The sequence below is a fragment of the Mixophyes fleayi genome, chromosome 2, assembly GCF_038048845.1.
Source record: "Mixophyes fleayi isolate aMixFle1 chromosome 2, aMixFle1.hap1, whole genome shotgun sequence".
NCBI lineage: Eukaryota > Metazoa > Chordata > Amphibia > Anura > Limnodynastidae > Mixophyes > Mixophyes fleayi.
Genome location: NC_134403.1, coordinates 67683182 through 67709251, shown reverse-complemented (window position 1 = coordinate 67709251; position 26070 = coordinate 67683182). Strand labels below are relative to the sequence as shown.

At 42.9% G+C, this 26070-nt stretch overlaps 1 protein-coding gene across 5 annotated transcripts in view; it reads right to left on the bottom strand.

The window, feature by feature from the left end:
• The window catches only part of SP1 (Sp1 transcription factor), a 30618-nt gene extending 4819 nt beyond the window's left edge, over positions 1–25799 (bottom strand). The window contains exons 1-6 of one of the 5 annotated variants that reach the window (XM_075199183.1): positions 25666–25799; positions 25035–25120; positions 14670–16086; positions 12645–12813; positions 11705–11904; positions 5026–9990 (exon numbers count right to left, since the gene is read on the bottom strand). In XM_075199183.1, coding sequence (XP_075055284.1) covers positions 9674–9990; positions 11705–11904; positions 12645–12813; positions 14670–16086; positions 25035–25120; positions 25666–25672 — 2196 coding nt within the window. In that variant the 5' untranslated portion in view covers positions 25673–25799 and the 3' untranslated portion in view covers positions 5026–9673. Of the gene's footprint in view, positions 1–5025; positions 9991–11704; positions 11905–12644; positions 12814–14669; positions 16087–25034; positions 25550–25665 lie in introns of those variants that run through there. The other 4 variants (XM_075199184.1, XM_075199182.1, XM_075199185.1 and 1 more) reach the window with 4 other exon arrangements.
• Between the last annotated feature and the right edge of the window lie 271 nt (positions 25800–26070).

Sequence of the window (26070 nt, the reverse complement as noted above, 5' to 3'; positions counted from 1 at the left end):
AAAGGCACTGTGTGAGGAAAAAGGGGGGCAGAGAAAAGCACTGTGTGAGGAAAAAGGGGGGGGGAAGAAAGGCACTGTGTGAGGAAAAAGGGGGGGGGAAGAAAGGCACTGTGTGAGGAAAAAGGGGGGGAAGGCACTGTGTGAGGGAAAAAGGGGGGGGAGAAAGGCACTGTGTGAGGAAAAAGGAGGGGGAGAAAGGCAATGTGTGAGGAAAAAGGGGGGAAGGCAATGTGTGAGGAAAAAGGGGGGAAGGCACTGTGTGAGGAAAAATGGGGGAAGCAGCAAGGCACCAAGTGATGCAGAGGGGGGAGGGGGGGTGCAGCATGGCACCGAGTGATGCAGAGGGGGCAGGGGGTTAGCATGGCATAAAAACACACAGAAGCACTCTTGCACTTTTACATTCTCAACTATAAGGGGGGGCCCTGAATTCCTCTTGGCAGCCCTGTCTAAGAGTAGTGTCCGTAGTTGCCGACCATTCAAACCTCCCCTCCAGGAAACTTAGAGGGTAGCTCTATAAAATTGTGGTGGGACTTGGGTCATAATGGAACCATCCAGGGCCATCTTAACATTATGGGCCCCCTGGGCAAAGCAGTGCACCGGGGCCCGTGCGTGCGTATATATATATATAGATAGATAGATAGATAGATAGATATAGCTGTATAGGGATACAGATATAGAGAGATAGAGATAGATGTACTTGCTCAGAGACCCTTGAAGGTTTTTTCTTTTGCAGGATTATTTATTCTAATTAAGAGCCCTGCATTTGGGGCCCCCGGGCACCTGCCCATCGTGCCCAATGGAAAAGATGGCCCTGAAACCATCTACTGCAGAACTAATACACAAATGGTGGCGAGTGATGAAGTAAACCGTGTCATCACTGGGTCTTCTGTCTGGGTTCAGGGAGCTTGCCCCACTCTCTCAGGAACCACTATTTCAAAAGTCTCCCAACCATTTTGGAGGGGTTGGCAAGTATGGTATTGTTTATAAATGCTGGTGGGTTTTTTTTTCTGTCACATGACAGCTCTCCCTGGTCCTGTTTGTAATTTACACGAGGACAGCATAAGAGATATCATTGTCCTAGGGTATGTACATAGCAGTTTGTCATGCTGTCCAGCAGCAGACTTAATCTAGTAATAGTGATGACTGATCTTTATGACAAAAGTGCTGTCAAATCTTTGAGTATGACATCTCTAAGCAGCAGTACTTTTTTTTCCTTTTTAGTATAACTTTTTTCCAAATAAATCAGATACTTTTACTGTACTATGATGTGCTTATGGGTGTAACATTACATTGCAATTTTGTTCATATTCCTGAGCATGCACGTGTGTAGACCCTCCAACACCACCTGATACAGAATGCTCTACTCCTGAGCATACTGCTTAATTTGCTGCTGTAGGTGGCTGTGCTCTGAATTATTTGTCCCTCCTGGGTGGCTTGGTCTGTGTTCGTACTACTGCCTCAGAGGAGGATTTAAGAGTAAACGCAAAAATCTCCTTTTCTCCTTCAGCAGTAGGGGACACAGATGGTGAGATGTCCTTAAATGATGATATGCCTTAAAGAGCCACCTGGAGAATCTTCTTACAACAAATTTTTTTTCTTGTAAAGGACATATGCAATGTCCAAGGAAGATATACATCCCAAAATAAAAATAAAATACTTGCTCTGGGTTGTGGCAATGACAGCTCTGGACTCTGCCTCCCTACCTGCCCTAGAATGTAGGTCACTGATAACAAAACATTCTATCCACTGGTGAATGCTGTGAGTGACCAACCCTCTCCCATTTATCCACTATAGTTCAGATAAGCTACCACTTTGGCATTTGTTTTTGAACCTGAATATCAAGCTCTCTAGAAGCAATATCCAGGTGCTACAGGCCAGACAGATATTCTGAGTTCTATGACATTGGTCCGTAAAACAGACTCTCCTGAGGAGACCCCACTCCCTGGATGTAGTGATGTAGAAAACAGACCCCCCCACTCCAAGACATCGCTATCCATAGGGACTACATGCCACACTGCAACGGAACCCAGATGTGGAATTGCACCGCTTCCAGGGTAGAGACCATAGAGATGATATTTGCTCATGGAAAGCGTGAATACTGCTGTGACGAAGGATTACTCTTAAAAAGCATTGCATCAAAACATAAGCCCAGAAACATGGACCAAATTGTTACTGACCTCCATAATTCAGCTGTACAACTCCAGGAACTGCACAGTAAGCTGGGGATGATGAATTACCAGCTCCCTAGATTGAGCCTTCACCAATATATCATCCAGATACTAAACAATCATGGCTACCTGACAGGGCAGACGTCAAAGCCAAATTGAAGACCTCCTGGAATAACAAAAGGCTAGAAGGAAAACTTGAAGTGAGCGCTCCTAGAAGACAAAAGATCGGATATAAAGCCTCTACGGATGCCACAAATCCCCCCTTCCCTCAACACTTGGATCACAGACTGATGCAACTCCATCTGGAATTGCTCCCACAGTAGGAATTTGGGTCTCTGGATTCAATTTGTAGGAATCATCCTACAGGGCATCAGGAAGAAATTGGAGTAAACACCAAACAACTCTGATGGTCTGGGACAGGGATAGACCACCGCATCCTGTAGCTTTTAATTAATCAAGTGGAATTTTTTTCGTATACCGGGTCTGTGGGAAGCAGAGGGATGAGAAAAAGGTTTGCAGGGAGCTCCAAAAAAGTTGATATCAGATATCCCCTGACGGAAGATTATAAATAACTAGTGGTAAGACATGCAGTGACAAGGGGCAGACAAAAAGGAGGCGATTGACCAACCACTTCTGTTACTGGGGAGTCCTTGCCACAGTTACAAGCTTTAGAGTTCTTTGGTTTAGAAGTCCAGAACAGCTTCTATTTGGGCTGTTCTACCCCTGAGGAGGCAGCTTGGGACCCCAAGAACTGATCCCATGGCTGTTTTGAGCCTGGTGAGGTAAAGGAGCTCTTGAGGTGGATGTTAACTCATCCTTTATTATCTTTTCCAGTTCCAGCCCAAAGTGGCTCTCTCTGGGACCTTTTCGAAGTATTGGCCCAAGACCAAGATTTGAGGTACTCTTCTCACCACCAAATTGGCTGAAGATATTGTCACTAATATGTTGGAATCAGTGCAATTCCTCAGCATAAAATACAAAGTAAAATCAATGTTAAAAGGACAAAAGCCCTGTGTCCACCTTCTATGCAGGGCACAGGCAAAAGAACCGCGGAGGAACAATGGCATTATTGGGAGGAGTTGACTTAGTTTTTTCCCCCAGTGTAAAACATAACCCAAAGTCTGTGTCCCCTCGAATAATTTGTATAAGCTACCAAATGAATGTCCTGAATAGCAGTGTTGCTAAAACCACTTTGGACAAAAAATATTATTTTCTTTTAAAAGTACTCTTGGTTACACAGCAGCATGTCTATTATAGTAGGGTTAATGCCTAGATGTTGTGGCAAAAATAATAGGCATAGATCCATTATAACTAATGGATCCTTTAGCATGTATAGAATAGTGAAAAACTATATTGAACTAAATGCTGTGTGCACAGCCCTGTGCCCATATAACAAAGTCATGCCCATCACAAGAGTGCCATAGTCACCATAAATAGCTTTTTGACCAGAATAAAAGCTTCATGCCTAACTAGTAATCTTTAGTTGTAACATCATGCCAACCACACATCCTTAATCTCATTTTCTCCAATCATACACCAATATATAACATGCCCAACATATGATGCATTGTGCCAGGCCTAAAACCTGACACTCTGTTTACCCCCTCTGTGGTATGGATTAGAATGCACTGCTAATGTGGAAAGAAATCCATTCAACTACATGCTATGAAATTGCTACACTGTCTAGTGAGATTTCAACTTGTTTCATCTTACAATACCACAATTTCATATAATGGAGCCTAACTGAATGTCATTAAAACCTGTGGTTTTCCACCAATGAAGAACTCCCAACTGCTGTGAAAATGAAGGCAAAATGATGAGTGAGGCCGCTCACTTCATATCACTGTATAATATTCCACAGACTACAGGATGAGGCCTGAGTGGCTGCATTAGACAATACTGTACATTATTCCCAGTCTTATGGCTCATACTCCTGAACGCTTTCCCTACACTTGTGGCATGTTCAATCTGAACGGTGTTCAGTTTGGTGAATATAGCTCAACAGCCACTGCAAACAGGGATCACTGAGCACTATGAGGAAAGTGCCAAGAGAACACATGAGTATTCAGAGTAACTGGACACAACACGAACCAAATACTATAGCACATGCTACGCCCACGTACTGTCCAGTCTCCCACTAAACCAGGAGCTCCAAGCCTCCACCTGTGGCCTGCAGCCCCTACTTGCTTTATTGTCAGACATGTTATAGCTTGCATCATTTGTTTAAAATGCCTGCTGATGTATAATAATTATTACAGAGGTGTCTTTCTTTGATTAAATGTGTTGGTTTAAATTATAATTGAGATGAAGGGTAATGTGCAGCCCTTTTGAAGGTTAGAGGCTGTCCATCATTGCTCTAAACCCTCACATGCACTGCCAGAATTTTCTTCATGGGTTCAATAAACCTTACTGGCAGTGCCAGTTAAGTGGAGTTCACCAAGCAAAGAATACAGCTCAGAACAAATGTACAGGCAAAGGGCCCTGTCACAAAAATGTTGCACCATCCTATTGTCTTTACGGAGAATACTTTAAGCTCAGGTACGCTGTTATAAAGACTCACAAAGACATAATAACATATGGAGATAGGGTTCTCTTTGCAAAACAAGTAAAAGGCATTGTCCAGTTATACAGCACAACTCCCTGAGCAATATCATTCATCAGGTATTTTTCCAGGGACAAATCTGGAAGGTCAGAGGGTAGTCTGCAGTGATGGAGGCACATTATATTTCAGTTGTGGTCCACTGCAGATCGATACCTGAAAAATGCGTGTTCAGGTGTTTATAACGCCGTGGACAACGCCTTTAAAGGCTATATAGTTTATATATTTAACAAAAAAAGAAAAAAAAGACACTTAAAATTTGATACAACTCTTAGAGACTTTATTAAAAACAAAAGTGTAATTGGGTTTACAAATGAGTAATAAACTACAGTAATTGTCATCTTTGTACAAAAGAATGGTTTTAAAATGCTTCCAACATTATTATATCAGGAATTAAAAAAAGAATCAAAAACACTAGAAGGTAAAAGGTTTTTGTTTAATTAAAGTGTAGGTTTTAGTTATTGCCAGTGTTAAGATTTAGGCACTGTTTAATGTTCCCAGCGGTTGTAGAAAAGCTGATCGTGTGAAGAATCTGCACCCCCCAATACATTGGTAGCAGAATAATATACTAGTGGGAGGTGTCAGATTTTGCAATGATGGGAGCACTTTGTCACTCCAAAATACAAAAACTAACATGGAAAATGGATAAAAATGAAAACAGTGGGTTGTAATAAGTCATTTGTCAGCTCTGTAAAACAGAACACTGTCCACAATTTCAGTCACCAAATATTGTCAAAACAGTCTAAGTTTATCATCAACGCGTAGAGACTCATTATGACCATGCATCAAACAAGGAAACGTTCCCTTTACTCAATGGCCACTCACCGTTTTAGAAACGGAAAATATGTATTTTTTTCTACATCTGATCTATTCCAACCTTCATGAAATGCATGAAAGTGCATCACTAGATTAATTCAAAACACCCTACACATGCTCAGTGATCAAGGCTGCAGAAGCTGGGAGCCATCGCAGCCAATTTATACAACATTATAGTATAATGTGCCATTTCATAGAGCAGTGTAGTATGTAGGCCAGGAGATCACATGGGAAACAGGGTCTTCTTACACCCAGGAAATTGCTTTCATGCAAGCTGGGAGCAGAGGTTACTTCAGTCATTGCTAGACGCACTGGATAAGTGGGTACAAACAGTACAAGTAAACATTTTAGTGGTGTGTCTTCACACTCAGACTTTACTGGAAATATCCAGATAGGCAAGTTAGAATGAAAAATAAATTAGCATTGCGTGGGGGAGGTGGAATAATTTTGGTTAGGGATCGATCCAATAAAGAGCCATGTATCAGTATACCCCAAAATTCATTTCAATATATCCATATGCTTCCAGATTTTGCTTATTTAATAATTTAAATTGTCAGATTTAATTAGCAAATCTCAGGAACATCATGAAGAAAAAAAAACACATTTAAACAAAACATGGTTATTATGGCAACTCACATGGAAGAACATGTAGGGGGGTATTCAATTAGGTCCGGGATTTGCAGCACCGCGCAGGAACGGGCCGTGAAGACAAACCACAGGACCAAAATAACGTGATTTTCGGTCGTAACCCTATGGGGAGCGAACGGAAATCTGTGATGTTACGGTACCGTATTAACATACTTACCTGCACAGTCGCGATTCCCGAACCTAATTGAATACCCACTGTAGAACACAAGGCTAAACCCAAGCCTCATTTTCTTGTGATAAACATTGAACATTAACTCAAACACATAGCTCGGATCAATTTCCTGTTACATTACAATGTCCCTTCTGTTTTTATTAGGCCCCAATTTATTTTAGGTCTAAGCCTCTTCATGGACCTAACTAAACAGACATGTTGACACAGTTTATAAACCAACATGCTGAAGAGGATCATCGTAACAAAACAATAAAAAGAAAACATTTACAAATCAAGGCTCAATTATATTGACACAACATATTTAAAATTCATGATAGAATTTCTTATTTGTTGGCTATCCTACTTCCTAATAAGGTAAGAATCTAATGTTACAATGCGCCTGTCATGTCCATTTTTTGTGGGCTGATTCAATAATTATGAGAATGCAGCCTATTGATTCTAAGAAACTGATGAGATCACTTGGGGACAAAAGAGATTCTCCAGAACACTGATATGTACGCCTCCTTTCCACTCGTGTACTAGTGCAGTGAATGTATCTATATGCACCTTTTCTAGGCATCCAAATGTGACAGTTAAAGACAGCTTGGTACCACCAGTCATTTCCCACACCAGGAGATGTGCACTTTGTGAAGGACACCTAACTTATATAATGAGCTATAGGGAATAAAACTACTATGTTACATACTATACTAGTGTGCCATCAGGCACAGTGATAGATGCCCAATGACATTAAACTAAGCAACAAGTGAACATTATCCGAGGGAGCACATTAACAGTTTCTATGGAGAAACCATTTAACTTGTCAACTACTGCCACATTTCATCTGACCATCTCCACCACGTGGGATGAAAAGAGGGGGGGGGGGGGGGGAATTAAATCGGTTTTACAAGAGCAAATTTGGACAATGGGGAAAAAAGATGCACCACCGGCAAGAGCTGCCCATGAAACGATCTGCAGAAGTATTTTGAAGGAGGTTGGAATTACAGGGGATTTTTATTTTCTGAGCACAAAGCAGGTTGAAATAAAAACTATCTTTCAGAGGTCACAAAAGTGTCATAGGGAAAAAAATCTTACTTGCAATATCATAGGTTTCAACACTGAAAACCCAAGTACGATACAGAAGACATGACAGAAGGGGGGAAAATTCATCCCTATAGGGATTAATAGGTTTTGAGGTGTTCACACGTGTTTCTGCCATTAGTGCATAGCTTTTATAATCAATTCAAGCCATTTTCACCATAAAATACTGATGAGAGTCATCATTTAAGGATTAGCTACATACCAATAGCTCAAGGCACAGTCATATCACCCCCCTCCCTCCCCTCAAATAAAAAAAAAAAAAGAAAATCACCTAGTGCATCTCAGCAATGAACATAAAATGACAAAAATAAAATTAAAATAAAACCAACCCCTTTATATATCAGACACTACATCCACTTTTGAGGTGAAGGAGAGGTACATTGATTTAATACCTGCAAAATCTTTACAGCATGTCCTAACTATACCAGTAAACCTCTCTGTTCTGTAATCAAAATACAGAATGAAACAGATGGTGGTAGACAATTGTATAAAAATACATTTCTCTTCATATGTGTAGGCTATGTTTGAATATATAAAAATATGTTGGTGGAAACTCCACCAAATACAATTTCCAAAATAAAAAGATATGTATATTTACAGGAGTAATTCTGATAAAATAACTTTCTACTGACAGTTACAATGATGTGAACGAAAGGGAAGGAAGACAAGACACACCCAACAAATACAAGGAGTTTGCAAGTTACACTCATGCTGATCTAAAACATTCAATGTCAGGAATTAGAGTTCAAAATGTGACCATTTGGTAAGGCCCTTAGTGAAATCTATGCTGCCTCTTTACCGGTCCTCCAGCCGGCAAGAATATAAGTGACAAAGCAGGCAAGATCGCCACAAGCTATACTAAACATAGAAATGGTTACTGACTGACTAACTGCAGCGCCATAAGTTGATTGAGAAGTTGCAGAGTTATCAATAGGATTTTATTGCTCAAACACATGGCAGTCACCATTCAGCCTGGACCCCCAGTACTGGGAAGCAAAGCCGTATTCAATATAGAATTCATTAGCAGATCTGTGGTCCTGTCTAACGGCCAACAGATCGGCAACCTCCAGAAACTACTCACAGAAAAATCATGGATGCGGCAATTGGCAAATGATCATTTTGTAATTGTTTGCACAGATAGATATGGATAGATAAGTAAACACTTGATCTATTGGCCTGTAGTGCTGGTGAGCCAGACAGATGCAAGTCACGGTAGTTAAAGCACAAAGATTGTGGAGACTTCCAGGAGACAAGATTATTCCTTGCTCAATGGGAATGCACAGATGAAGAAAGGTCTACAATTTACAGTGGGTGAAAGGGTTACAAGACAGAGAGAAAGAAAAATAATAATTACACACAATCCCACAAAATGCCAGAGTTCTGAAATTGAATGTAAAATGCAGCCTATCCACAGAGAACAAAACTAACACAGTAAACTAGTAAGATAAGGCTATGCAGAGTGACCAGAGTAAATTTTGGTCTAAGCACTTGTTATTACATTACACTTTTTTTTGGCATTTTTGTTTTTCTTCAATGTTTTTAATATTCTCTAAATATATATTTAGTATCTCTTGTTAAAAATGTATTGTATTGATAATCATTATCAAGGCTTGATGGCTACTGATGTACCATAGGTTTTTCCATTGCATTTGAAAAAAAAATAAGAAAAATAGAAATATTTATTATATATATTTATATTAAAAAAAAAAAAAAAAATTAGATAAATCCTGGCAAATGTCTTCACAACCTTCACCCCAACAGACTATGAGGCTTTACAGAGGCTGCCTGCTAGACATCTACAAATCCTCAGAGACATGGAGGACAATATTAACCCTTTATAGAAATTGGGTAATGCGTTTTAGTCCAACCTACCACAAACAGGTCAAGGTTTAAATAACTGGAAGTTTTCCATTATACAAATACATTGATTCCTCCCAAATAGGAAGCCCAGTAGATAGCTGTAATATATGGTTAATCAAAGAAGTTTAAAAAAAAAAAAAAATTGCTACAGAGCGTGAGACTTCCCTCAACAAGGTGGGGAAGATACATTGGCACAAACTTCCATATCAAAATAGCAGTTTGACTCACTCCATGTATATCCTTTTGGACCCATCATTAAGCATGTCTAGCCCATGCCCTATACCCAAACACATTTCCCCACTATTTACAGTCCTGCCTGAACAGTGGCTCTCAGAAGCCGTTGCCACTAATATTGATGGCTTGCAGGTCTGCCACTTGCATGACGTTTATGCCGCTGCTTGCCAGCCGAGCGATGCCCTCGGGTGATATTGCTTCCATGGCAACCATGTTGGTGGTGATGAGGGTCTGAGGGGTAGGAGTGGAAGCTGTGCTGCCATCAGAGCCTGTCCCAGTTTCCATTGGCACGGTGGTCATAGCGATAGGTCCGGTCTGACCTTTCTTATTCTGGTGTGTCTTTATGTGCTTGGATAAGTGATCGCTCCTCATAAAGCGCTTTGGACACTCGGGACACATAAATTTCTTCTCACCTACGGCAGATACAGAAATCTTTGTTACACTACAGTAAGTCGTTTCTACTGCAAGACCTACACTGAATACTTGTACATGAACAACATAATATTTGTTTTTATGAAACACTGGAGGAGACATTTAAGACAACTGGCTTACGGGAATAGTAGCCACAGCAAAACAAATGTGTTTTCAATTTCTTAACACTGAGTAAAATGGCAGAATCTGATTGGTTGATATGGGTTACAGAACCATTTTCATGCCCACCAGGTTATAGAAGACTCCCACCATTATTATTTGCCTTGTTGACACTGACAGGCAGGTGAAAGATACCAACCCAAAAATATTTTCCTTTCAGACACTTCTCAAAACTAGATTCATCTGATTTTCTTCTCGCTTAACTTCAGTTTAGTCAACTGACTGTATAACTAGATGAATTAGCATGTATGTGGTAACTTTCTCCATTTGAAGCCCCCATACCTTTACAGTTACATGTAAGATCTCATGTTTTACATGTATAAACTGAAAATTTTGCTGTGTAATCTTCCATAGAACTGAAATTTGCTAAATATTTAAATAAAAATAGTTTTGAGTCAACCTGGGGAGGAATTATCTCTCCTAAGAGGCGAGCAGTGCAGAACAGAAGAGGTCCAGGCTATATGTAAGTACAAATGGTGGGAGTCCCACTGCTATCATCAGTAAGGGGTTAGTAACATTGATTACAGTGCAAAACCCCCTTAACTGATCTGAACAGAAACTGCGCCACCTACAGGCTATAAACATTACATATCAAGAAAACTTGAATTATGCACAATGTATTGAAATAATTTTGCCAATTGTATTCCTTTCATTTAGCCTATTCTAGCAAACTGAATGTAGGATTGATGGAAAATACTTGAGTATATGCTCTACTTAAAATGCACCTTTGGAGTCAATGGAGGTCGACATTTTGTGATCTAAACCTAAAACAATTAGAATGCAACCTATTACTACAAGGTGACAATGTATCTATTAACTGTGACCAAATAACTGGTGGAAAACAGGAAAGAAAAACAAACATAGGTTATCTGTTGCTATGGGTTACAGCACCTTTTAGATGTGCACCAATTTCAGAAATGCCCCTTTTGTATTTTACCGATATCAGGGGTTCTAGTAAAGTAACATGACTAATGGTTCCCTTCCATAGAGGAAAGACAATATTTGTATTACTTCACAACTGGAGGTGTCCCTATAGCAGAACTATATATAAAACAAGGTAAACATTCACTTGTCTGGGTTTCTCCCACAACAGTGGACCTTTATAAAGCGGTTTACTCACTGTGCATATATTTTAGAAAAACATCACAATTGGCTTAAAATAAGGCAAGGAGCATCAGAGTGAATCTTAAATATTACAACCAATGCTGCCACACGAGTTCTATAATCCTGGGTCACAAGCACTTCTGATGAAGAATATATTTCCCATGCTTCAATTCCTTTCAAGGGTCTCCTTTTAAGAACTTCATTCAATAGTTTTGTAAACACACAACTCAGTCTTTTACTATATACACAGGAAATTTGTTTTGAATAAAAGTCAAAACTCGCCAGCACACAATCATCAGATTGGTTCTAGTAGACTGCACAAAGTTGCTACATTTGCTTTCTGATATAAATTAAATTTAAAAGAACACAGAGAGGGAATTAATATAGCACCAACAAAAGAATGGTGTATGAAGCATCGCTGCCTGAACTCACCCGTGTGGGTACGCTTGTGCCTCTGCAGCTCATCGCTCCGTGTAAAACGTTTGCCACAAAACACCCAGGTACAAACAAAGGGTCTTTCTCCTGTGTGCCAGCGTAAGTGAGCTCGCAGGTGGGATGTTTTTCCATACACTTTGCCACAGCCTGGGATGTGACAAATGTGTTGCTTCTTTTTCCCTGGGTCCCCTGAACTCCTGAGAGGGACAAAACGTTTATTTTGAAATGAGACACCCGAGATATATCTGTATTTGGTCAGTACAAGATGCACGTTAAAGAGCAACAAAACTGATCATGGAACAAACAGTGCTATTTAAATACATTTGCTTTTCAATGTTGTATGCCCTGAACACTGCTACACACAGCAGCTTAGAAGTGGGAAAGAAAAAAAAACCAAAAAAACATGCACTTATAAAATGAGGACATGTCATAAAAACCAGCTTGTAAATCCCAGCTTTCTATGCCTTAAACTGGCTAGGAACCCTTGCTTTTCCAAAAAAAAACAAAAAAAAACTAGTTAAACAAGACTAACAAATAAGACCTCACATAAGACCTCTGTGACCGACTGCAAAAGAACATTTTATTTAGCAACGAGTTTCTATTAGCTCACTGTGCATTGCTGATTGACTGTAACCTGACCTTTAGTTAATAACCCAACCCTGGTGGTGCAGCTAACATGCCTAAAGGAAGAACAGGACAATTAAAGCAATGGTGAAACTTGGCACTCTGGGAATCAGACTTTTGCTTAAGGATGATGAAACCAGCACCACATCTAACATATTCATCAAAATCCAGCTTAGAACAAGAAACTATCTTCTGTAGAGTTTCCAAGTTACAAAGCTTAATAATGTGCAGATTTTGGGGAAATAAAACACTTTGACTATACCCTCCTTTGATATTTCACAGCACATAGTTAAAACGACTTCTCAATACATACCTTCCTTCACTATCTTTACAGTAAGGACATGTGCAAGCCTCCCTGCGCATTCTCCGGCCAGGTTGTGGCTGCGGGTCTGGGCTCGTCTCTCCCTCCTCCATAGCCGAGTGATCCTCGTGCATTCCATCAGCACCAGTTGCATGAATACTCAAGTGACCACTTGCATCTCCTGTATTAAAGGGAAACAAGTCTTGTAATCCAGCAGTCTATTTTAGCCAGTAAAATTTAACCCACCATATATAATTTTCCCATATGGAACAGAAACCACATAAATGGCAGCATTATATATATAAATAGTTGAGTATAGTGTGCAAAACTGTATTCTGCAACGATGGCTTTTCTTAATACATTCGGGTGAATAGCCCTAGGTAGAACTGGTGACTAAATGTATACAGCTGGCATGAAAGCTTTTAGATATTTTAATGGATGTACCTTTATACGGTGAGAATCAGTTAACATTTTCTTGTCCAATATAAAATTGTAATCAGGTTGATAATGAACTAGAACACAAGTGAGTATACACAAGTTACTGGTCTTTTTAGCAATTTGTGGAAATAACTACCAAGTCTCAACAATATCTACTTTTCAAAAGGTGAAGGCATAATTTAAATAGTGCTATGTAAGTCGGTTAACTGTACACTCTATGACGACAAACATTATGCAATGCTGTCTCAGTAAACAAAACCAGTAAAACCAGTGCTGCTGCTACAACACTAGATGACCTGTAATACAAGGAAACAAAATGTATGCATGCGTAAGGGGATAATTGCAGCTAGGCACCCGAAATGTATTAAACCTAAAAAGCAAGATGATCCAATATGGAAAGACATCTTGTGTTCTTCCTGCAACTTCTATTTTTGAAGGGAGCCTTTAAAAGAACATGAAATCACTGTGGTAGGCTATAAGAAGGATGTTGGTATTCAGTATTTTTCTTGGTTTGTTTCTGCAGGCTGCTTTAAAGGATTTATAATTCTGCACAGTGCCATGGTCTACCATGGCAACCACAGACACATGATGTAGTGAGCAAAGAGACTTTAGAACGCCCTCTGAGATCCATTTACTGTAGAATCCCACCCCCCTTACATGACATGCCGAGAGGTGTGAGCTTGTGTAACTGGCAGCCAAATTCTGTAACCTCTAGAGAGATTTTGGAAAAGGAGATAATGATTTGCAGAAGGGCAACTTAAGAAACCTATGCAATGTATACTTAAAAAGGGTACTTTACTTGCTATTTAAAAACAAAAACAAAAAACTATGAGGCATTGCTGCTGTAAGAGGAAATAGATCAAAATATGCAATTCATGAAAACAACGAATGTGCAATACTTGTCCGTCAAATCATTTGTAAGTCAGGATATCAACATACATTTTTATGTTGTGTACATCTTGTAATAACTTCCTGGGTTCAAAAACTTCCAATGGAAAAGCATATATTAAGCAGCACAATGTTCTATTTTCAGGGTACAAATGAGTCTGCTTACTACAACATTAGTGGACTATGGAATACATTTTAAAGCAATAATTACCAATATTTGAAATCAATACACTTTACTTGGCTGGCTAGATGTGATCAGGAACAAAGATGTTATTAATTGATCTATGGGTAACTCAAATACACATCTAAGCAATAGTCTTGGTCACGAGAAGTTAAAGTGGACCTGTCAACTAAACAGACAAGCCATTTTATGGGCTGCACTAAGATTCATAAGAATGCAGACTATCAATTTATTAGAAACCAGTACCTCATGAATGTAAATAAGGTTTTATCAGTATTAGTCAAGCAGTGACTCAATGATGCTACTGGTGCTTAAAATTAATAACCTGCACATTGGTACAGTCACTATGTATAGGCACCAGGTCTACGTTAAGCACACTGCTTTACCCATAGCAGCCTCCACTGAACTTGGGGTTAACTGTAGTTTTGCAAGTGTACTCACAGCTAAGCATAGAGGAAACAGCAGTTACAAATTTATATGCATTTATATTACATTTTAAAACACAGAACAATGTACCATAACAGACTTACCAGTTGCATTAGTTATTGTTAGAGGGACCCCTTGAAGCTGGTGTACTTGTATACCAGAGGCTCCCAAGGCACCTAGGTTAATGGTCTGGAGGCCTGACATGGATGAAAGTTGAGCAGCATTGACAGTTACTGTGCCAGCTGGCATAGAGGTGAGGGTGGTAGTGCTGCCCGATTGCCCCAGAGACATCCCTTGCATAGGAGCAAGGGTGATTGTCTGAGTTTGAGGATTCTGAACCTGCAGATTCTGCAACTGGATTGTTTGCCATGTGACCTGTCCATTAGGTCCCACAGTTGGTGTGCGGATTATGATTGGGCCAGTGTTGGGCATAGCTTGAAACTGAAGATTCTGTAGAGCATCTTGAGAGATGGCCTGTGTACTGAAGGCTTGGCCAGAAAGCTGAGCAGCTTGCAGAGTCTGGATAGTCTGGCCACCTTGAACAATCTGAGGCTGAATGAGAATCTGTTGCTGCTGGGTTTGGTCATTCTCCTTTTGTTGAAGTGTGCCACTGGCCTGCTGCATACTGTCAACCAAACTCAGCTGGCCACCAGATCTCTGAGAAGTCTGAACATTGGTCCCAGATGTACCAATCCCACTGCTACAATTCAAGAGATTCACGCTACTAACAGTAGTACTGTTGGAGAGACTGTTGGCATTTGTAAAAAAGGTGCCTGTGTTGGCATGAGTAGTGGCCAGATGTGAGGTACTGATGGTGACCCCTGAAGTAACAGGCTGAGAATTATTCTCTTGAGAACCACTGCTCAGAGTAACTGACTGAGATGTAGGGGTCAGGGAAGCTGCATTCATAGGTAAAAGTGTGATATTACCATTAAGAGAAACAGGGACATTGGTCAAGTATTGGGTCTGCCCAGAAAGGACATTGTTTGCTAGACCCATTCCCTGAATCGGGACAGCTTGCTGAAGAAGGTTGGGCATGGCAGCAAGTATGTTTTGTGCACCTGCACGATTAGTGGTAATGATTTGTTGGTTGGTAGCCGGGATGATCTGCAGCTGTCCCGAGGCATCCTGTTGGACGTTAACCTGAGTAGGTGCGGTGGTAAATTGCAACTGTTGCCCATCCACCGTTTGGAATTGTGGTATAACTTGATACTGGATATTAGGCATTACACCCTGAAGACTGGCTAGCACCTGCTGATTCTGCATATTTGGGGCAGTTGTGACAACATACTGCCCAGGGGCGATTGGACGGTTCTTTGAAGAAGCATCTCCACCTTGGTCTTTGGATGTAGGGGCAGCCGTAGATATGATCTGCCAGCCATTGGCTGTCTGTGCAATTTGAGCAGTACTCAAATCCAGTTCTGTTGCAGTTTGCTGCTGGCCTCCACCATTTCCATTTTCAGGGGGCTCAATCCTACTACATGTGGCAGCCAATAAAGCCAACGGAGAAGGCTGGGAATCCTGCAAGACAAATAAAAATGTTTAGTGAAATACGCGCGTGTGTGTATATAATACATATATACATACGAATTAGAGCCCAGACGACTAAGCAAGATAGCAAATATTGTGTTTAAGTCAGCTGGTAAGGTTTACAAATACACATTGTCCTAAGTCTACTGTGCCATAGTTCTGATACCTCAACAATCAGGCTAAGCACATGTTTAATACTACAAAAAACCTTTACCTATAAGATGCACCAATAATTTAGATGGTTAAAAAACACACAAACTACTCTACTTAATTAAAATTAGATGCACAGTTAAACACGGGTACTGAAGGCCACATATCCTGCATATACATTTGTTCATACATATTATGTACACCTTTTACACTGCCATTTGGCAGTGATGCGTGTGCGATGGCTTTTCCCCCACCCACCAGATTATTTTAAGTAAATAAATATTTAAACTACCCTTCCTGTCCCAACTGTTCTGAGGTTTAATATGGACCCCAACGGCACTAACTTAGACCCCCGCAAAGACACATTTTACAAGCCAATTTCGCAAACATTGCAGACTAGCGCGGCAGGAAACATTTTCCTTCTCCATTTCGATACGCAATGAGAAGAGATTCTGGTCTCCTTCATATCCAATAACAAGAAATTTCTGCATAACCAATTAACACATACACAGAGTGTATGGGGAGAAGCATGAAAATATATCCGGATACCAGTCCATTAAGAAGCAGGGACTAAAGCAAAGGTCAAGAGGAAGCAAGGTGTGGGACATGATGGGAAATGCAGACTTTAACGTGGAACTACTAAACTAAGGAGTCAATGTTAAAAATAAATAAATCTTCTAAATAACAATGAATAAACGACTAACATCCCTAGGATTATTACCTGTATTTTATAGTCATAACACAGGGTATAACTCAAAAGAATTTCAACAGCCACAAATAATAAAATCTGCCTGACATATATTTAGTCCAATACTACAGTGGCACTATAGTGAATGTAGTGTGCATGTGAAGCAATAACTGTGCACCATATAAAGTTTTTATTATTTGTGGCCATTACATTTTTTTCAAGTTAGACCCTGTGTTTTGGGGAGTGTAAGCAGAGGATAATACAAAGGATCAGGGGGTGAAAGTGATCTGCGTGTTCATCAAGATTCATGATGAGGGGAAGATATTAACAGTGATCTTTGGCTACAATTTACATGTTCAGTATATGGAGCAATGGAAATTTTCAAGCTTTATTCATTCAGACACTTCTGAATGCAGGTCCCTCTGAGCTGTTGGGCTAGTAAACTCTGGGTGGTGTCAATTCAATTGTCCATTTTAACACTGCCTTGCTTCTCTCTTGTCGCACAGTAACGAACTGTGTTTCAGAACTAGTGCCCAAACATTTAAGAAATGTGTACGGAGTTTATTTGTGTAGTGTTAACCGTAAAACTATGCACCATCATAGGAGTGATTTAATGATGGCAAAACCAGAATGCTTTAATTGCCATGCGAGTCTACCCTAATGACAATTACTAACAGGCTGTTATAGGAGAGACCTGTGGAACTACTCTGCATTTAACAGCAGTCCTCAAAACTAATCAATTAATCACTATGGGGGACTGCACTGTTGGTAGCAACCTGAAAATTTGGATGGACTATGGATGCTGCAGGCTTTTTTTGTATTTTTTTTGTCTGTCAATAGTTTAAAGTCAGTACTGTGAGTACCAACAGTGTAATAACAACAGTTGCCGCTTGACTAACACAGGCCAACATGCTGCTGGAGGCTCCACAACCACTGCCTCCAGGTGCGCGCTGCTGCTGGAGGCTCCACAACCACTGCCTCCAGGTGCGCGCTGCTGCTGGAGGCTCCACAACCACTGCCTCCAGGTGCGCGCTGCTGCTGGAGGCTCCACAACCACTGCCTCCAGGTGCGCGCTGCTGCTGGAGGCTCCACAACCACTGCCTCCAGGTGCGCGCTGCTGCTGGAGGCTCCACAACCACTGCCTCCAGGTACGCGCTGCTGCTGGAGGCTCCACAACCACTGCCTCCAGGTACGCGCTGCTGCTGGAGGCTCCACAACCACTGCCTCCAGGTACGCGCTGCTGCTGGAGGCTCCACAACCACTGCCTCCAGGTACGCGCTGCTGCTGGAGGCTCCACAACCACTGCCTCCAGGTGCGCGCTGCTGCTGGAGGCTCCACAACCACTGCCTCCAGGTGCGCTCTGCTGCTGGAGGCTCCACAACCACTGCCTCCAGGTGCGCTCTGCTGCTGGAGGCTCCACAACCACTGCCTCCAGGTGCGCTCTGCTGCTGGAGGCTCCACAACCACTGCCTCCAGGTGCGCTCTGCTGCTGGAGGCTCCACAACCACTGCCTCCAGGTGCGCTCTGCTGCTGGAGGCTCCACAACCACTGCCTCCAGGTGCGCTCTGCTGCTGGAGGCTCCACAACCACTGCCTCCAGGTGCGCTCTGCTGCTGGAGGCTCCACAACCACTGCCTCCAGGTACGCGCTGCTGCTGGAGGCTCCACAACCACTGCCTCCAGGTGCGCTCTGCTGCTGGAGGCTCCACAACAACAGCCTCCAGGTACGCGCTGCTGCTGGAGGCCCTACAACAACAGCCACCAGGTACGCGCTGCTGCTGGAGGCTCCACAACCACTGCCTCCAGGTACGCGCTGCTGCTGGAGGCTCCACAACCACTGCCTCCAGGTACGCGCTGCTGCTGGAGGCTCCACAACCACTGCCTCCAGGTACGCGCTGCTGCTGGAGGCTCCACAACCACTGCCTCCAGGTACGCGCTGCTGCTGGAGGCTCCACAACCACTGCCTCCAGGTACGCGCTGCTGCTGGAGGCTCCACAACCACTGCCTCCAGGTACGCGCTGCTGCTGGAGGCTCCACAACCACTGCCTCCAGGTACGCGCTGCTGCTGGAGGCTCCACAACCACTGCCTCCAGGTACGCGCTGCTGCTGGAGGCTCCACAACCACTGCCTCCAGGTACGCGCTGCTGCTGGAGGCTCCACAACCACTGCCTCCAGGTACGCGCTGCTGCTGGAGGCTCCACAACCACTGCCTCCAGGTACGCGCTGCTGCTGGAGGCTCCACAACCACTGCCTCCAGGTACGCGCTGCTGCTGGAGGCTCCACAACCACTGCCTCCAGGTACGCGCTGCTGCTGGAGGCTCCACAACCACTGCCTCCAGGTACGCGCTGCTGCTGGAGGCTCCACAACCACTGCCTCCAGGTACGCGCTGCTGCTGGAGGCTCCACAACCACTGCCTCCAGGTACGCGCTGCTGCTGGAGGCTCCACAACCACTGCCTCCAGGTACGCGCTGCTGCTGGAGGCTCCACAACCACTGCCTCCAGGTACGCGCTGCTGCTGGAGGCTCCACAACCACTGCCTCCAGGTGCGCTCTGCTGCTGGAGGCTCCACAACCACTGCCTCCAGGTGCGCTCTGCTGCTGGAGGCTCCACAACCACTGCCTCCAGGTGCGCTCTGCTGCTGGAGGCTCCACAACCACTGCCTCCAGGTACGCGCTGCTGCTGGAGGCTCCACAACCACTGCCTCCAGGTGCGCTCTGCTGCTGGAGGCTCCACAACAACAGCCACCAGGTACGCGCTGCTGCTGGAGGCTCCACAACCACTGCCTCCAGGTACGCGCTGCTGCTGGAGGCTCCACAACCACTGCCTCCAGGTACGCGCTGCTGCTGGAGGCTCCACAACCACTGCCTCCAGGTACGCGCTGCTGCTGGAGGCTCCACAACCACTGCCTCCAGGTACGCGCTGCTGCTGGAGGCTCCACAACCACTGCCTCCAGGTACGCGCTGCTGCTGGAGGCTCCACAACCACTGCCTCCAGGTACGCGCTGCTGCTGGAGGCTCCACAACCACTGCCTCCAGGTACGCGCTGCTGCTGGAGGCTCCACAACCACTGCCTCCAGGTACGCGCTGCTGCTGGAGGCTCCACAACCACTGCCTCCAGGTGCGCGCTGCTGCTGGAGGCTCCACAACAACTGCCTCCAGGTGCGCGCTGCTGCTGGAGGCTCCACAACAACTGCCTCCAGGTGCGCGCTGCTGCTGGAGGCCCTACAACCACTGCCTCCAGGTACGCGCTGCTGCTGGAGGCTCCACAACAACAGCCTCCAGGTACGCGCTGCTGCTGGAAGCCCTACAACAACAGCCACTAGGTACGCGCTGCTGCTGGAGGCCCTACAACAACTGCCTCCATATACAAAAGAGAAGCCTCCCTTCATATACTGCTGTTAGATGTGTATTTCACAATGGTAAAACACATACCTAAACATAATGCAAAATAAATCTGCTCACATTCCAACACACGTTAAACTTCAATGTGCTGAAAGTAGAGCAGACACTATGGGGGGTATTCAATTGACGGCGGAATCGCCGAAAATCCCGCGCTCAAAAGGGGGTATTCAATTGTTAGCGAGATCCCCGGAAAAACGAGCGCTCAAAATATATTAGCGTTAATACGGTAATATGCGCGTAAATACCGTTAATAGGGTAGTTTACTCGCTGAGTTTCATCTCGCAGCTCAGGGAGCTGCGAGATGAAATTCGGCGAGTAATTACCGTATTAACGCTAATATATTTTGAGCGCTCATTTTCCGGGGATCTCGCTAACAATTGAATACCCCCCAAAGAATATTACCGTTAATACAGTAATTTACTCGCTGAATTTCAGCCCGCAGCTCAGGGAGCTGCGAGCTGAAATTCAGCGAGTAATTACCGTATTAACGGTAATAGTTTTAGAGCGCGAGTATTTCGGCCGCCAAGCCGAACAATTGAATACCCCCCTTTGAGCGCGGGATTTTCAGCGATCCTGCCGTCAATTGAATACCCCCCTATGGGGCATATTCAATTCTTCCGTTCCCGCGCCGCGTCAAAACTATTACCGATATTACGGTAATAGTTAGCTGGATTTCAGCTCGCGGCTCAGGGAGCTGCGATCCAGCGAGAAAATTACCGTATTAACGGTTTTTCCCCGCGCACTATTACCGTAATAACGCTAATAGTGCGCAGACCACGGGATTTTCAACGCTTCCGCCGAGAATTGAATATGCCCCTTAGCGTGTATTACAAAGTGAATAAGGAGGCGATTTTTTTCTCTGTGATGGCTATAGTTTACACATAGTTGCAATTTGACTGAAATTGATATATATCCACCACAAATTAGTGAATAGGTCCAAAGTTTTGCATCTCTCAAACCAACACGTACACAATGAAACATTTTGATACTGTGGGGCAGAAAATACAACTATTTTAGGTTGTACACACAGACTATGTGCTTCTTCAGAGATTAAATGATCCCTTATTTGTTTCTTTTCTGTCTACTTGTCAATGGAAGGAAAGGATGACAAGACACAAACATGCGCACATGCCAAATGTAAGTTATAATCTGCTGCATGTTCAAAAGTCTCACTGAAACTTTTTAATGAAATTAAAGAGAGGGAAAACTAGTTGTAAAGTTTTATAGAGCCTTGAACTCAACTGTCAAATTATTTGCTAGCAAAATTTAATATGTGGCACCTAACAGCACAGTTCTTGACATTCACTAAACCTGCTTCCTCTATTTAAATAGCTTATAGCTCCAAATCTTGGACAGGAAGCCACCCAATGTACGTATTTGTGTTCCAATCAGTTACAGCAAAGCCCTTGCCACACAATGCACAAAGTGTTTCCGTATAGATTAAAATGGTTTATGAGTAAAGTAGTCACAACTGCATATTCTATTTATAAGTGCAATGGACTGAATACATTTAAACACATTTCAAATGAACACACTGGTGAGATTATATGTATAAAATATGTTAATAAATTGTGAAATCTGATGTTAGTATTTAGATTATGTTAGTAGGGTCTATTATAAAGATTAATATATTGAAATGATGAAAGCCATTTCTGCAGTCTTGCTCCTTAACCTCTTCATGCAAATTATCATTGTTGAACATTAGATCTAGCAGTGGCACACTGCCAAATGTGGTTTAAAAAGGCAATAATGGAGATGGTGTTGATCATTTCTGCATGTCACCAAATCTCCTGACTGTGGCGGTCATTGAAAGCTTGTGACCTCACTGACGGGACAAGGAACCATTTTGTTAAATTCCTGGCCTGTGATGTGTACTAACAATTCACATGGAATGCTTATTCAACAATGCAGAAACACTGAAGAGATGTCACCAAGAGGCTTCCATATAGCAGGGTTCCCTTTAATCTCTCATAAAATGACTGAATAACATAGAAATTGACGGGCGATAAGACCCACTTGGCCTTTCTAGTTTGCCCATTTTTATTTTAAACCTATGGTACCCTCAAACCCTATGTAATCATTTTTTTATTTTTAAGGATATCCTTATGTCTAACCCAAGCATGTTTAAATTGCTCTACTGTATTAGTCTCTACCACCTCTAAGGGGACGCTATTCCACTTAACTACCCTTTCTGTGTCAATGACCTATACAGTAGCATTATTACTTCTTTACAACTACACCATGCAAGGCATTACTGATAGAACTGTATAGCATGGAGCTAGTGACAACTTATGTGTGTTGGAACTACTGATACTGTAATAAAAATAGGGGAGACCAAGTCTATTATGACTCCTAAAAAGTGTCCCCTGGTGTGAGTGAGATTTTTCAATGCCACCATATATTCAAGACTGATAAAATATACAGATTCTGTATCATACTTTACAGGAGCAGAATATATCTTCAACAGAAAACAAATGATTGCTATCATTTCAAGATTGTTCCCTAGAAATACTTATATAAAGTTAAAACCCAACATATAATCAGTAATGAATCTGTTTAGGACATGTTTTAGCAAAAGGTGGGAGTTATTTTTTTTTTTGGTTGCGAGTTGGTTCAAGAAAAAATGATTTGATATGATTTGTTTTGCATATTCTATTGGGAAATACTTCAATTAGCTTTACAGCTTTTATAGTTAATCCTCTTTAGAGCTCAATTACCACCTAAAACAGTTTCTCCCCAAGGCCTCAGGGGCTGCTCCATGCAGCTGGTTTTCCTGGGGCTCTGCTGTTGCTCTAACAGCCCCAATAGAAAAATTGGGCCGTGACACTGTAGATTCGAGCTTGAGCGGGAGGACCAATTGAAAGGCGCAATTAAAAACAATGTGGCTTCTGGTTGTGCTGAATTTCAAATTGGTGAGCAAAAACACAGCTTAAAAGTTTACAAAACCCTGCCACATGAATTTATGTCTACTGCCTGTACATAGAAGGTGTCACTGTCTATTCCAGAAGTGCTATAAGCAGTGAGAACTAAAAATAAATAAATACATACAATGATTAACCTGTAACGGCATACAGGTGCATCATTGGTTCCTGTATCATTATTGCTTTCATAAATGATCATTATAAACACATGGGGGGTTATCTAGTATTAACGCTGGCCTCTTGTTCCCCAGATCAAAATTGCCAACACTCCCCTGGTACATCGGTAGATTTATTGACTCATCTATTGTGCATAGAAATGTGTTTCATGTCAAATATTTTTAGTTGTGACACACTGCTGAAATAGTTACTTGTCAATCTGTTGTCCTTACATACAAGGCAAAATGTATTTTTTTTATATTGGACAATGGCTTTATGGCAAAATGTATTATAAGTTCAATGGTTGTTTATTTGGAATCAGGTACATTTTAGGTAGGGAAAAAATCTTTATATATTTTTGCTTGTATAATCACACAGAACCCAATTAAATAAGTAATGAACCATCCCATCTGCTTTATAATGTAATTGTTCATACACCTTTCTTTAATGGGCCAGTATGTGCAAGATATGAAGGTGAGAGCAATATTTTACGTGTTTCCTATGATTTTCACTCTGAACTGGTGATTAAAGTATGAGAAATGTACCCTTAATATAAGCCCAGCAGGCATAATGCTTTTATGTCTCGAGTTTAGTTTTCCCCATTTCACTTACTCTACATTATGGATATAGAATAGGTGGAAGCACAGTGGTTTGATTGCACATCAGGACACTATATGTGTGGAGTTTGTATGTTATCCCCATAGACTCTGGAAAAAATTGACCTAGTGTGTTTGCATGGTACGTAATTTAAACCTCAAGCTCCACAGCGAAATTGATGTGAATGATTAAACATACTTTAAAATCACAAATAATATGGTGGAGATATAAAAAGGATAATAGAATCAATTTCATTGCGATTTTGCTCTGCTACAAATAATTATTTCAGAGTCTAAGTAAACAAGTTGTGTCTATTTTTCTAAAAATATATGATTTTAATTATGTTGCATAATGGATTAATTTGCATATTTTTTAGACACAGAGATCACAATCTTATTTTTCCAGTAATAAACATTAAACACTTAGGTAAAAAAAAAAAAAACAATTGCGTCTTAAATTTAAATTAAAACTATTTTATAGCAAAAGTAAATGCAGGTAACAGGTTTCTACTGAAAACATCTAAAATAGAACATAATACATTATGTCTATAAAGCTATACATCCATGTAATAATTCAGGCAATGAACAGCTAAATCAGCCAGTAGTTAATAATAAACAATGATTGAGATATCAGGTTTCCCTTTACAATCCATGTGAACAACCAGCTTGCAGAAAATAGACTCACAAATAGCATTTGCACCTTCAAAAGCAACAAAAAAACGCAGGACTAGAGCATGCGTTAACCCATTTACTGCCAAAGCAGCTTACATTGTAGAGGAGTATTGGAGGGTGCCAGCTTGTAAACAAACCAGCATGTCAAGGGAGTCCCATAACAGGAGGGACAGGGCAGGGAGGATGGGTTTCTGGAGCCTGCCCCCAGTGGGCAGTCAGAAAAAGGGGGTGGGTGGGCAATCCAAGGGTGGGAGCAAAGCAGCCGGCCACATAAAGGACAACTCCCCTCCCTCCTCCTGCAGCTCACAGTGTATATGTGTGAGGGGGGTCCTGTATATTAGGGGGGGTGCACATACCTGCCCCTTCTGTATGTATCCGCCTACTCCAGCCCGGCTCTCAGACTTTCCTGAAGTGATGTCCTCGGACGTGTGCTCCTGATCTGCTGTACACATGGGGAGAGGAGACAGACATGATGGTTACCACACACATAATGCTCAGTGACAACATGGCGGGGGCAGTGGACGGGAAATGACACTTCCGGGACACAGCACAGAGGAGGCCTCATAGGGTCAGGCGGCACAGCCGCGGGAATCCCCGGGGTAACCAGCTGGGACGACATGTTAGGGGCACCAGGGGCAGATGTTAGATCGGCACACAGGGGGAGGGGGGCAATTATGTATTTCCACCCCACCCACAGAGGGGGACAGAGAAAAGGGCGGGAGAGGAGGAGAGACAGGAGGGAGGGGATCCTCGCCACCACCTCCGATTGTGGGGCAAGAGAAAAGGGGGCGAGGTAGTATAGGGAGAGTGAGGGCGGATATCTAAACATTATGTCCTCCGGTAACTCCAGCCTCTCCCTCCGGATCGGCCTACGAATCACCGACTCCCATAGCCCCGTTCTGAAGACCCCTCCTCCCCATCGCCCCAGTGGTTGGAGGGTTACTCCAGGACAATCCCACCCGTCCCCCGGTCACCACTATCTCTTACCGCTCATGTTGTCCGTGGGGCGCAGGCACTTCACACAAACCTCGGCTGACGATAACAACCTAACCTGCCTGCCGCGCGGCGGAGACGGATGGGAGGCGTGGCTACAGGCGGAGATCGACAGCTTGCCTGACCACTCCCGCCGAGGGGCGGCTCCACCCGCCCAATGGGGTGGCGCGGTGGGCGGGAGAAGGCGCTAGACTGACACGAGGCGTACGCCAATGACGAGCGGTACAGCCCCGCCACGGAGGTGGAAGATTGGGGGAGGGTAAAAAAAAAAAAAAGGAATGTGGCATAGGAGGGGAGAAGGGCGTGTCTCCTTTCCTCCTCTCGTGTCGAGGTCGCTGCTAAAGGTGATTGACGTGTGGATGGGCCAATGGTGTTGGAGATACGCAGAAGGCCACCCTC